At 37.6% G+C, this 14,539-nt stretch overlaps 1 protein-coding gene across 3 annotated transcripts in view; it reads right to left on the bottom strand.

The window, feature by feature from the left end:
- Positions 1-144: 144 nt before the first annotated feature.
- LOC141396596 (GTPase-activating Rap/Ran-GAP domain-like protein 3) overlaps positions 145-14,539 on the bottom strand; it is a 559,487-nt gene continuing 545,092 nt past the window's right edge. For all 3 annotated transcript variants that reach the window (XM_073972169.1, XM_073972170.1, XM_073972171.1), the window contains 4 exons: positions 2,474-2,786; positions 1,801-2,284; positions 1,591-1,736; positions 145-1,523 (listed from right to left, as the gene is read on the bottom strand). In XM_073972169.1, coding sequence (XP_073828270.1) covers positions 457-1,523; positions 1,591-1,736; positions 1,801-2,284; positions 2,474-2,786 — 2,010 coding nt within the window. In that variant the 3' untranslated portion in view covers positions 145-456. The remainder of the gene's footprint in view (positions 1,524-1,590; positions 1,737-1,800; positions 2,285-2,473; positions 2,787-14,539) is intronic.

Raw genomic sequence — 14,539 nt, 5'->3', positions numbered from 1 at the left:
AAAGTGCTAAACAGATAGTATTACAAAGTTATTGGAACAAGTATGTTAAATTGATGATCAAAATTAGATAATTTTATTATTAGCATTCTTATAATAATATATTTGGGTATTTTAATGTTGAAACCGTATATCAAACAAGCTTAAATTTGTTTGTTATATCGCAAAGCTTTGATTTCATTTAGAAAAAAGTACTACTCATCCATTCGCACACACACACTTTCGAATTTCTCACACAGCCTACTAACGTTGCAACATTAACATTTCAAAACGTCGCTCATCTTCTTCATTAAATTTATTGTCATCATAGTCGTAGAGATCTATGGACTTGCGTTTCTCCATAAATTCCATTGTTGGCGGCGGTATTTGCGATCTGTCAATGCTATCACACTCTTTGACCTTGTTTTCCGTATTATTTTCAACGCAAATATGGTCCTTCGATGGCATTTTATGTAATTGTCATTCTGGAATATCTGTTGCCTGCAACGGTAATTGAATATCAAATGATTTTTGTCGTGATTTCTGCGAAAGCGTGTGATGATCTCGTATGACAGTTGGTTGCTGATGATTTTGATGTTGCTGCTGAAGTTTAGCCGATGCAGTGGCATTAAATGATTGCATGTGAAAATGGGAATGGGCTCCAGCTAACTTGGCTAATGGTATGCGATAGACACGTAAAGGTTTCAAACGATCTGGCGAACTGGAGTAATGCTCTGGCGTTTGATTACCACCATTCGATGAGGAGAATAGATTGCGATATTTCGAATTACGTTTTGTGGGAGACATTGGTGAATGTTGTAAGGGGGTCTTGGGTATGTTATTATTATTGTTGTTGTTATGATTACTGGTGTTGCTACCGCTGTTGTTATTGGAGTTTGTGCGTGGTGAATTTGGCGGTACTCCCATTTGATGTTGGGGATCTACAATTGAGTTGTTGCGCAGCGAATTATATTTGTGATCACTGCCATATGCATCTCCACAAGAATTACTCTTGGCTATGACAGGTTTGTCATCAATATGATTTGCCTTTTGCAGGGAACGTGCCCTTTGTATGGGTTGACCCATATTCGAGGCCGATAACATGTTTGGTATTTCCAGTAAATTATTCATTTCATGTTCCGGATTGAGGGGTAATGAATCCTTGACACTTGTTAAACTTAACATTTCCGTTGAGTCGCGTGTTAACTCTTCATTGGAGGAACATTCACTGGGTGTGGTAACCAGTCTACGTTCGGGTGTTTGTTCATGTATTTGCAGGCCTTTAATATTCAAATCTTTGGACATAAATTCGGGTGCTGTTGTGACAAAGAAAATGTCGCGTTTGGACGTAATCATTTGTAGTTCAGGTAAAATGGCTGTATGTACTAAATTTCCATTGACCAAGAGGCGTATTTCCATGGAGTCGGCTGTGAAGCCGAGTATGTAGGGGAAGGCGCAAACCACCGCCGTGGGTGATGTGTTCCAATGAAAATCAAATTCATTGCGAGATTCATCACGCTCATTTAACTTCTGGAAGTGGCATGTATCTAAAAGAAGAAACCATTACCATTTGATACATTTCCTCCATAACCATTAGCTTGCAGTGATACTTACGATTATAACATAACAACAGCTCAGTTTCCATGCCGTCACACAGCTCTATGGCGGCTGTTAACTGAGTTTGACTTCTTTTGGCCGGTTCAACTTCATGCAGGCGGGTGGCAACTCCACTTTGATCACAGACAATTTCATAATGATATCTAAAAGCATATTGTAATTATTTAATATTATTCCCATTTTTTGCAGAAAGTTCCACAAACTTACTTATATCCCACACATATTAGACCACCAGTTTTTGTATTTGTAGGACCCTCCAGGGGCGTAACAATTGTGGGTGTATCATTTAAGGATATTTCTTTTTGGAATATAAATCCCTCCGCTGTTTCTGTATCATTTTCCGGACACCATGATGCCCAGGCGGCGGTATGTTTCCATTGAAACAGTTGCAGCTTGCGTCCAACTGCCACCACTAATCGCAAATGACCACCACTCACCCGCGAAGAGGAAAACAAATGACAACCACGTGTCCTATCAATGCGTCTCTCCTTTACCTCCGAACGAGAACGACACTTAAGTGTTTCCTCACAAGATTTCAGATGAAATTCTCTTAAACGAAATACATGAATACGATGACCATCACGATTGGTTGCTGAGCCCCCACGCACCAATACCAAACCATGTTCTTCCAGGACATTTAATTGGCGCACATGTAATGTCTTGTCGAAGACCAACTGCAGTGATTGATCCTCTGCCATGATAAGGGGAAAAATGATACAAGAAAATAATAATACAAATTAAATTAAATGAATTACACAAGTCCTTTTCTTTTATACATCATTAATTTGCTTCGTATTTGCTCGTGTTGCTGTCTTTATCATTACCCTTTGCGGTCGAGTGCCGACACACACACACACACATTGCTTTGCCATTTACTTACCTTTCATTAAAAATGTTCCATCATCCGTTGCTATAAATAACGAGTCATCACCATTACCAAATGAATCGCCTGCCAATGTACCCCGGTGTGGAAATGTCGGATAGAAACAATGCGGCTCCCAAGGTGGCTTCTTGAATATCGTACAAGGACTTGCTGAAGCAATGCTTGTGGGGGCATCACCACGTACAATGGCCTCCAATTTAAGTGCTTGGCCTATGCGAACGAATTCAATTTGTCTAGCGTCCTCCTTGAGTTTCGATGTTCTTGGCACGTCATACAATACTTCAGAGAAAGCTCGTCTGTTTAGCATATTCTATGAAATAGACATAGACAAAGTAAAGAGACATACAAAGTTATACATATGGATAAGATATACACTGTTAGTTATTGTCATAGGTTAGACAAGAGTTTTTAGTTGACTTGTATCACTTTCTTTTCTGGTAGTCTTTGACTGCACTGCGCAACACAAAATATCGATTGAATATTATCCTGTGAGACGTTTTGCGGAAATCCAACATTGCACTATAGGTAGTTTGTCCAGTTTTTGAGGAAAAATTTCGATTTTGCAACTTTTAATAATAACAATTTTTTAGTTGGCATTGAAAAAATAACATGTCAAAATTTATTAATATGAATGATATTTTTCAAAACAGCGCCATTGTCGCGGTTTAAATTGCAGTCAAAGGAGAATTTCGAAGAACAAATTAAAAAAATATATATTATAAGGTATATTTCAATGTATTTCAAACTGCGGAAAAATAAACCAAATATAAATAGATGTAAAATGGAATAGATTGGCAATTTCGAGAGGAATTTATTTAATATATAATATAGCTTAAAAATTTTGGTTAGCGACCAAAAAACGCATAAAGTCAGAAATAAATATGTTATTTTTCTTAAACTTACTTCATATAGACTTATACTAAATTGGCCGTGATTTAGCCACCTAGAACACATTACTGAAAGTCTTCTGCATTGATATTACTAAGTTTCAAAACTCGATTTTGCCTGTTTTTAGATATTTATCAGATTTTATTAGGTTACTTCTCAATAAAAAGTCTTAAAATTGTGGAAGTTTGGTTTGAGAAAATAAATAATAAATATAAAAAATATTGTTGTTTACAATTTCATTGAAAGTAAAATAAGTAATGGCGGCAGTAGTAAGCTTTATTTTATATCCCTTTTACATATTAATCATTGATACGGTTTAAAGGAGTGCTAAACTCGTCTTTATTAACGTATATTCAAAAAATATACAAACGCGTAATAACAATTTGTTTGAAAATCTACTCGCGGGGACTAAATTTTTGTTACTAACTGCCGTGATCGTTTTCAACAGTTTGTAGTGTATAAGAAAACTAATGAAAATGGCATTGGAAGAAATAGTTTTGTTCGTTATATACGTAGTTGCTTATAACCGTTGTTCGTTATATCCGAATTTGTCTGTAGAAATCTCTTTCTATCTGACTTTTACACATAAATAATTTAAAAAGTTAAAAATATTTTAATTCTGCTTTTATTCATTTTTGCCTCAACAACAGGGCAAATTACCTATAGTGCATTGGTTCCATACAAATGTGTGTGGAAATAAAGATCGATTACAAGAGGCTAATATAAAATATAAATGATAAAATATAAAACGTAATATATAAAATATAAAATTTAAAATATAAATTATAAAATATGAAATATGAAATGTAAAAAATAAAACATAAAATATCAAATATAAAATATGAAATATAAAACATAAAATACAAAATATAAATTATACTATATGAAATATAAAATATGGAAGATGTTAAAAATAAGATGTAAAATATAAAATACAAAATATTAAATATAAAAAATAGAAAATAAAATATATAATATATAAAACATAAAAATTAAAATATCAAATATCAAATTTAAAATATAAAATGTAAAATATAAATTTTAAGATGTTAAATACACTGTGCAACACGCAAATTACACATGTCTCGCCGTTTTTCCCTATCTCATCAACTTTCGCGGTTATAGGCCTCCAAAGGTTTGAGGCTTTGATGTAAAAAGGGTCAATTAGTCAGGGCCATATCTTCCAAACCGTTAGGAAATTTGAATTTATCTCGGAGGCAAAGTTGTAGCTCTTGTCTTAAAGAACAAAAATTGTGAACACATATAATCCATCAAACTTCACCTGCAAGGTCACAATCGCCATAGTCAAATTTCTTTTACAATTTTTCTCAAGTTTTGTTATACAGCCATCAAACCGATTAAATTTGAAGCAAACAGCCAACTACAAAAATGTACCTCAGATCTCAATAAACATCTTTCTAGAATATACGAACTCTGTAGAATCGGATCTTAATGGTCAAAATAGCAAAACAATTTCGATTTTTATCCTCTTTTCTCGGCTTCTGCTCCATAGATACTAAACCGTTCAAAATTCAAGAAAACAATCAACCACAATATTGTAGCAAAGGCATCAATAAACATCTTTCTGGAACATATGAAACGTCTATGAACGGTTCTTAATGGTAAAAATAGCAAAATTCTTTTGAAAATATCCAATGTTTATACTTTTTCTCCGACTCTGGTCCAAAGATACGCAACCGCCCAAAAATTAAGGATACATTCAACTACAAATATATAACTTAGCTTTCAACAAACAAGTTTCTAGAACAAATGAAGATTCTAGGAACGATTCTTCAAGGTAAAAATTCGATTATTTTAGATCATTCTTTCCTGTTCAGGTCCGTAAATGACAAACCTTTCAAATTTCCTTGAGTTTTTAACAGTTTGTTATTTCCAAACCTGAGCAGGGGGAATGTTACAAATAATTAAATTGTTCGTGAATTTCAGCCCTAAGAATCATTCCTAGAATCTTCATATGTTCTAAAAAGTTGTTTATTGAAATCTTAGGTACATTTTTGTGGTTGACTGTATCCTTAATTGTTTGCGGTTGCGTATCTTTGGACCAGAGTCGGAGAAAAAAGTATAAAAAATTTATATTTTCAAAAGATTTTTGCTATTTTTACCATTAAGAACCGTTCATAGACATTTTGTATGTTCCAGAAAGGTGTTTATAGATGCCTTTGCTAAAATACTGTGGTTGATTGTTTTCTTGAATTTTGAACGGTTTAGTATCTATGGAGCATAAGCCGAGAAAAGAGGATAAAAATCGAAATTGTTTTGCTATTTTGACCACTAAGATCCGTTTCTACAGAGTTCGTATATTCTAGAAAGATGTTTATTGAGATCTGAGGCACATTTTTATAGTTGGTTGTTTGCTTCAAATTTGATCGGTTTGATAGCTGTATAACAAAACTTAAGAAACATTTTTAAAAGAAATTTGACTATGGCGATTTTGACCTTTCAGATGAAGTTTGATGGATTATATGTGTTCACAATTTTTGTTCTTTAAGACAAGAGCTACAACTTTGCCTCTGAGATAAATTCAAATTTCCTAACGGTTTGGAAGATATATAGTCCTGACTAAATGACCCTTTTTGCATCAAACCCTCAAACTTTTGGAGGCATATGACCGCGAAAGTTGATGAGATAGGGAAAAACGGCGAGACACGTGTCTTCTCATTTTTGGTGTTCTATCACACTGTGGAGTCAGAATATGGTTAATAAAAGTACAACTTTTCGAAACTACCTCAGTGCTATGTTTCGGGATTCCAGATACATCCGATCACTCAAATCCAAATTTGGTACCATTTAGTACTATTTGTATCCAAAGTACGAATTTCTAAACCTACCTCTATCAACACTCCAACATCAATTTTAATTCCGAATTTCACGATTCCAAATGTATCCTATCACTGAAATCCTAATTTTACCAAATGTAGTACCATTTAGTGCTTTTCCTACCCATACACTCCAACAGTACTCTTTTTCCAAATCTCGGGATTCCAGCTATATCCGTTCACCCAAATCCAAATTGTACCAAATTTGGTACCATTTAGTACTATTCGTACCCATGAGTATGAATTTCCACAACTACCTAAATCCTACACGCCAACAGTAATCTTAATTCCAAATTTCAGGATTACAGCTGCATCCGATCATCGTTATCCAAATTGTACCAAATTTGGTAACATTTAATACTTTTCGTATCCAAAGTACGAATTTCCAATCCTACCTCTATCAACACTCCAACAGTCATCGTAATTCCGAATTTCAGGATTCCAAATGTATCCGATCACATAAATTAAAATTGTAGCAAACTTGGTACCATTTAGTACTTTTCGTACCTATAACTAAAAATTTCAAAAACTTCATCAATCCTACACACCAACAGTAATCCTTATTCCGAATCTCTTGATTCCAGCTATATCCGTTCACCCAAATCCAAATTGTACCAAATTTGGTACCATGTAGTACTTTTCGTACCCATAAATACAAATTTTCAAATCTACCTCAGTGCTATGTTCAAACAATAAACTTAATTCCGAATTTCATGATCCCAGATACATCCGATAACTCAAATCCAAATTTGGTACCACTTAGTACTATTCGTATCCAAAGTACGAATTTCCAAACCTGCCTCTATCAACACTCCAACAGCAATTTTAATTCCGAATTTCACGACTCAAATTTGTATCCTATCACTGAAATCCAAATTGTACCAAATTTAGTACCATTTAGTACTTTTCCTACACATAACTAAAAATTTCCAAAACTTTATCAATCCTACACTCCAACAGTATTCCTTATTCCAAATCCCGGGATTTCAGCTATATCCGTTCACCCAAATCCAAATTGTACCAAATTTGGTACTATTTAGTACTATTCGTACCCATGAGTACGAATTTCCACAACTACCTCAATTTTACACGCCAACAGTAATCTTAATTCCAAATTTCAGGAGTACAGCTGCATCCGATCACCGTAATCCAAATTGTACCAAATTTAGTACCATTTAGTACGTTTTGTTCCCATAGGTCCGAATTTCCAAACCTACCTCTATCCAACACTCCAATCTTAATTTCGAATTTCAGGATTGCAAATGTATCAGATCGCCCAAATCCAAATTGTACCAAATTTGGTACCATTTAGTACTTTTCGCAACCATAAGTACGAATTTTCAAAAGTATCCCAATCCCATACTCCAATAGTAATCATAATTTCAAATTTCACTATACCTACTCTATCCGATCACTCTAATCCAAATAGTACAAGATTTGGTACCATTTAGTACTTTTCGTACCCATAACCAAAAATTTCCAAATTTCCAAAACTACCTCAATCATACACTCCAACAATAATCTTAATTCCAAATTTCAGAATTCCTGCTATAACCTTTCACACAAATCCAACTTGTACAACATTTAGTACCACTCAGCACTTTTTGTACCCACAGGTACGAATTTAGTACTTTTCGTTGTCATAAGTACGAATTTCCAAAAGTATTCCAATCGCACACTCCAATAGTAATCTTAATTCAAAATTTCACTATTCCAGCTCTATCCGATCACTTAAATTCATATTGTACCAAATTTGGTACCATTTAGTACTTTTCGTACCCAAAAGTACGAATTTCCAAAATACCTCTATCCTACACTCCGACAGTAATCCTAATTCTAAATTTCAGGATTCCAGGTCTATCCATTCCCCCATATCCAAATTGTACCTTATTTGGTACTATTTAGTACCTTTCGTACCCATATGTACGAATTTCGAAAACTACCTCCATATCTCAAACCTACACTCCAACAGTAATAGTAATTCCAAATTTCAGAATTCCAACTTTATCGGTTCGCCCAAATTCAAATTGTACCAAATTTAGTACCATTTAGTACTAATCGTATGCATAAGTACACATTTTCGAAACCAACTCCTTATATCAACTCATCTTCTAAACCTTGATTTTCATTCCAAATTTCAAGATTTTAGCTCTATCCGTTCACGTAATACCAAATGATACTAAATTTAGTAACTTTTAGTACTTTTCGTACACTTATAGTTCGAATTTCCAAAAACCCTTTGGTACACCTTTCTAACTCTCCATCAGTGAACATCATTCCAAATTTCAGTATTCTAGATCTTCGCGTTTGCCTAATACTAAGGGTACCATATTTAGTACCTTTTAGTACTTTTAGTACCGTTCTGGTTCGAATTTCCAAAAATCCTGCCTTATCTGACACCTTCGGACCAAGAGTGACCCTCACCCAAAATTTCAAGATTCTAGCTTTAGCCGTTTAGTCTGGGCGTTGATTATCAGTCAGTGAGTCAGTGAGTCAGTGAATCAGTCAGTCATCATTACTCAACTCTTATAAGTATAGATAATAAATATAAAATTTTAAATATAAAATATAAAAATTAAAATATAAAATGTAAAATACATAATATATAAAATATAAAAATTAAAATATAAAATATAAACTAATTATTGTGTAATTATTTCTGAGATAATAACAATTCATTTTCCGACTTAATTTATTCAAATTGTTAACAGTGTACTGCCAAGATCCACGTAAATTAACAATTAGAAAGTAAACGTGTACATAACTATGTCAATGTTAGTTGCATCAACTATGTATATTAGTTTTTATCTGAATGTGGCTGTGTGTGTCTACATTTAAATGTTTAATACATAGGAGTGTAGACTAGTATTGGTTCTTGATTGGGTTTTAAAAAAATTTTATTAGAAGCTTAAGAGCAACTGTGCGTTTTCATTACTGAAAAGGACTGTTCATTCATTCAGCGATAAATTGTACCTTTAGTATGGTTATATATGTGACAGTCTTGGATATATGTGTGACTGCTTGACTTTGGACCACATGTTGTGATACTTAAATGAAATATGATTTATAATATTTCTTTACCTCTTCATCATCATAAGGTGATATGTAAAATGTAACATGAAAATATTTGGTGTTAAATTTTCTTAACATAAATTTATTTTATCTTTCGAAGTTCCATATGTTAGTCTATGAACATGCCACCCAGGAGATGAATTTATGTTTTTGTTTATTAATTTCAATGTCAACATTCGTTGCAGAAACGAATTAAATATTTTGTATTACTTCAAGCATATTTATTTTCTGACAATTATTCCCTCGTAGACTTTAATAAAATTTAATGTTGTTGTTGTTGTTGCAATGGGTGACGTAGGGGATGGAAGATACCAAGGAACGGTCCTGACCGGTTTTAACATGGCAAAGCCCAGGATTTATCTTGGTCCCTCTTTCATCTCAAGTGGACACTGACCTCCCCGTGGTGTCACCTGGGGAACTGCCTTTAACACCCGTTAAGGGTAGTGAGCTAACATGTGCCGCGCGTTCACCCATAAGAACGTTAAAAACTTGGGTTTGGGCGTCGGGTTAGTAACCCTCCCCTAGAAAAAAACAGCCTACTATGAAAAAACGAAAGAAAAGAAAAACAAACCCCTCTAAAGTTGACGAACCCCGCAAACGTTTTAAGGACCATGATCTGCGAATCTGCACCTGGAATGTTCGCACTCTTTATAGAGAAGGTGCAGTCTTCGCATTGGCAGACGTACTTGGAAAGTACAAAGCCGATATTACTGCCATACAGGAAATACGATGGACTGGGAAAGATGTCACAACAACACCTAAAGGTGACGCATTGTATTATAGCTGCCATGACACAAAGCATGAGTTTGGTTGCGGTTTTGTAGTTGGTCGGAGGTTAAAACATCTGGTCTCCAGCTTCACCCCAGTGAATGAAAGACTTGCTACAATTCGATTTAAAGCAAAATTCTTCAACATCAGCTTTATCTGCGCTCATGCCCCAACCGAAGACAAGGACGAACAGACCAAAGATATATTCTACGAGAGCTTAGAAGAAACATATGACCGTTGTCCTGCCCATGACATTAAAATTGTTCTAGGCGATTTTAATGCCAAAATTGGAAAGGAGAATATCTTTGGACAAACAGTTGGGAAATTCAGTCTACATAGTGAAACATCAGACAATGGAATGAGGCTGATAGACTTCGCAGCGGCAAAAAACATGGTAGTTAGCAGTACCAGATTTAAGCATCTCGATATTCATAAGGGCACTTGGCTGTCTCCAGACCAAAGAACAATAAATCAAATTGATCACGTTGTGATAGATGGAAGACATTCATCGAGCGTGTTGGATGTACGATCGTTCCGAGGAGCAAACATAGATTCGGACCATTACCTCGTTGCAGCAAAGGTACGTACCCGTCTAAACGTTGCAAATAAAGCACGGACAGACACAACACGAAAGTTGGACATCGCCAAGCTGCAAACACAACAGATAGCCACAGCATATTCCACTCAACTGACCCAATTGCTTAATGATAGCGCTTCTCGTCCCGATAACATATCAGCACAATGGCAAAATATTGCCCACTCCATGCAAACAGCCGCAAAATCAGTACTTGGATACCAGAGACCTCCACCAAAGAATCCGTGGTATGACCAGGAGTGCCGTGCTGCTACCGAAGAAAAAAATGCGGCATATAGGGCTACTTTACAATCAGTAGCAACGCGTAGCGCACGAGAGAGGTATCGGGAGAAAAGGAGAGAGGAGAAACGTCTTTTCCGCAGGAAAAAGAGAGAAATGGAAAAGAGGGAGTGTGAACAAATGGAGATGTACAGGAGACAGAACGAAGTCCGAAAATTCTACCAAAGAGTGAAGCATCAAACTGATGGCTTTGGTACAGGAATATCGTCCTGTAGAGATCAACAAGGTAATTTGGTAACTGATACAGATAGTGTGCTCAGGATATGGAAAGAACATTTTTCCAAACTGTTGGTATCCGATAGCAGTGAAGACGGCGAAGATACCACAGATCCAATCCCAGATGATGGTATTGAATATATACCGCCCAGCCAAGATGAGGTAAGGACAGCAATAAACCGGCTGAAGAATAATAAGGCGGCAGGAGCAGATGGCCTACCAGCCGAGCTGTTCAAAACCGGAGGCGACACGCTGATAAGGTGTATGCATCAGCTAGTTAGCACCATCTGGCAGGAAGAACGCGTACCCGACGATTGGAACGTGAGCATCCTATGTCCAGTCCACAAGAAGGGTGATAAGACTGTGTGCTCCAATTATAGGGGCATAAGTCTGCTCCCTATTGCATATAAGATAGTATCTGGTATATTGTGTGAGAGACTAAAGCCTATGGTCAATGAAATTATTGGACCCTATCAGTGCGGCTTTAGACCTGGCAAATCCACCATTGACCAGATATTTACCTTGAGACAAATCCTGGAAAAGACCCAAGAAATGCAGATCGACACCTTCCATCTTTTCGTCGATTATAAAGCAGCATTCGACAGCCCTATACGTTCAAAGGTGTTCCAAGCCATGTCTGATTTTGGTATTCCTGCAAAGCTCATTCGACTTTGTAGAATGACATTAACTGAGACGAGATCCTCTGTTAAAATTGGAAAGAACCTCTCCGAAGAGTTTATTACCAAAAGAGGTTTCAGACAAGGAGACGGCCTGTCGTGTGATCTATTCAACATCCTGCTGGAAAAGGTCATACGAGACGCGAAGGTCAAAAGAAATGGAACGATATACACGAACAGCCACATGTTACTGGCTTATGCCGACGACATTGACATCATGGGTCGATCGGTAAAGGAAGTAACTGACACCTTTGCAAAAGTCGAAAGAGAATCTGCTAAAGTTGGTCTGGCAGTAAACGGCGTAAAAACCAAGTTGATGGTATCGACGCGTAATATGTCCATAAACACCGCACCATCTGTGAATGTTGGTACCTATAATTTTGAGGTAGTAAAGGACTTCGTCTACCTCGGCACCGCCATAAACACAACAAATAATATCAGTTGTGAAATACGAAGAAGAATAGTGTTGGCTAACAGATGCTACTTTGGGCTGAGTAAGCAGTTTAGGAATAAAGCCACCTCTCGTCAAACAAAAATAACACTGTACAAAACACTGATACTACCCGTGCTAATGTATGGTTCCGAAGCATGGGTACTTGCTCAAGCAGATAAGGCAGTGCTTTGTGTGTTTGAGAGAAAAATTCTTCGAAAGATCTACGGGCCAATCTGTGTTGACGGCGAATATCGGCGTCGTATGAACATCGAGCTGTATCAACTATACAATGACATCAATATAGTTGAACGAATCGAGATACAACGATTGCGATGGCTAGGCCATGTTATAAGAATGAGTGATGATGAACCCGCTAAAAAGGCGTATAAATACGGGCCGCATGGAGGTTCTCGCAGATCTGGAAGGCCAAAGCTTCGTTGGAGCGAACAAGTGAAACGAGATATCACAAAGCTACATATCCCAGATTGGGAAAATACAGCAGCAAACAGAGAGGATTGGAGATTTTTTCTTAGTTCGGCTTATGGAACAAATGTTCTGTAAAAGGCCAGCTAAGTAAGTAAGTTGTTGTTGCAACAGTGTTTGTTATTATGTTTGTATGTTTGTTCTTCTGTTCAATCTGGCTCTGGGTCTATCTCCAGTTCCAGGAAAGTGGCTGCTTCGATGGGATGTAACCACAGATCCACTGGAGTTAGATGAGTAAGTTTTGCTGGGCAGTTGAAAGGTGTTTTGTATCGTGCGGGTCCATGCCACATACTGGTCAGATGTATTGCACGGCGCGGTCGATTTCCGCCCAATAAGAATTTAGGCGACTGCAATATCCCGATCGTAGTTGAGCCAAAACTACTCTAGTTTGTAGTGGCAGCTGACGCTTCTCAGCTGCAATAGATGGGGTATTAATTTCGATTGCTTAAGGCCTTGGCAACTGCATCCGTGTGAATATTATTTAAACCTGCTTGATATGGTTGTTTATCTAGGGGTTCTCTCCTGTATCGTTGGACCTCTCCCTCTAGAGCATGGATATCCTTCCTGATCTGCCTAAACGTGTCAGGCCTACCCACAAGATAGTGATTGGGATGGCTCACACGGTAACATCCAAGCAGGTACTGCAACGAAAGCATCTCATTGTATTGATTTACTGGAAGAATCTTTGCCTGCTCATGTAGATGGTCCACTGAAGGGCGGCATTCTGGCAACTTTGAATCTTTTTCCAATTCGTATCACATAATCTCGGGGACCAGACTGGCGCCGCATAGCTTATCACAGACCGACCTATCGCGTTATATGTGGTCAATAAGGTTTCTTTATTTGCACCTCAAGTGATGCCGGCTAGGGACTTGAAGACCTTGTTCCTACTTTTCAGTTTGTCGCAGATAGCTGTGGCGTGATCGCACGACGTGAAAGTAGTGTCGAATGTGCCCCTAAAATTTTAGGGCAGTTTGTGGTCAGAATTCTGCTACCGTTGACCACAGAGTGGCTGTTGATTTTGTGGCGGAAATCTGTTAAAAGATCGGTTAAATAGTTGTTCAGTCTCTCACAGATGTCATCAGGATAGGTACCCGACGCCACGATGGTGCAATCATCCGCATACGTTACGATCTCGATGCCGTCTGGAGGGGGCGGAGTACAGGAGAGGTAGAGGTTAAACAGTTCCGGAGATATCACCCCACCTTGGGGAACTCCCTGTTTCACTCTACGGGGTTTGGACTTCTTGTTCCTGAATTCCACGTACGACTGGCGTCCACACATATAATTGACTATCCAACGTTTCAAGCTTGGCCGGAGGGTTGTCTGCTCAATGTCCTCAAACAGCTTGGAGTGCCTGACTGTATCAAAGGCTTTTGATAAGTTAAGCGCCACCATCACTGTTCTATCGCACGGCCGTCTCTGGTTGAGTCCTAGACAAACATGTGTGGTAATGGCGTGCAGCGCAGTTGTCGTGCTGTGCTGCTTACGGAATCCATGCTGATGATCGGCAACTTGATAGCTATTTCTAATACTGGCCTCAAGGGTCTTTGCTACGGGCGACAAAAGCGAAATCGGCCTGTACGATTCACTTTTGCTGACATCCTTGCCGGGCTTCCGTAGTGGGACCACCCTGCCCATTTTCCAGACTTCGGGAACAATGAGGGTGGATAGCGACATGTTGAGAACTTTAGTGAGATACTCCACTCCCGGCTCATCCAGCTGCTTCAGCATTACCATGGAGATTCCATCAGGGCCCAACGCTTTGGATGATTTAGCGTTCCTGATGGCGTTGGATGTTGCCAATCCATTGTA

The sequence above is a fragment of the Musca autumnalis genome, unplaced genomic scaffold, assembly GCF_047663935.1.
Source record: "Musca autumnalis isolate F117 unplaced genomic scaffold, ASM4766393v1 scaffold_3, whole genome shotgun sequence".
Lineage (NCBI taxonomy): Eukaryota > Metazoa > Arthropoda > Insecta > Diptera > Muscidae > Musca > Musca autumnalis.
The sequence above is the reverse complement of the archived record's forward strand: the minus strand, read 5'-3'. Positions and strand labels throughout refer to the sequence as shown.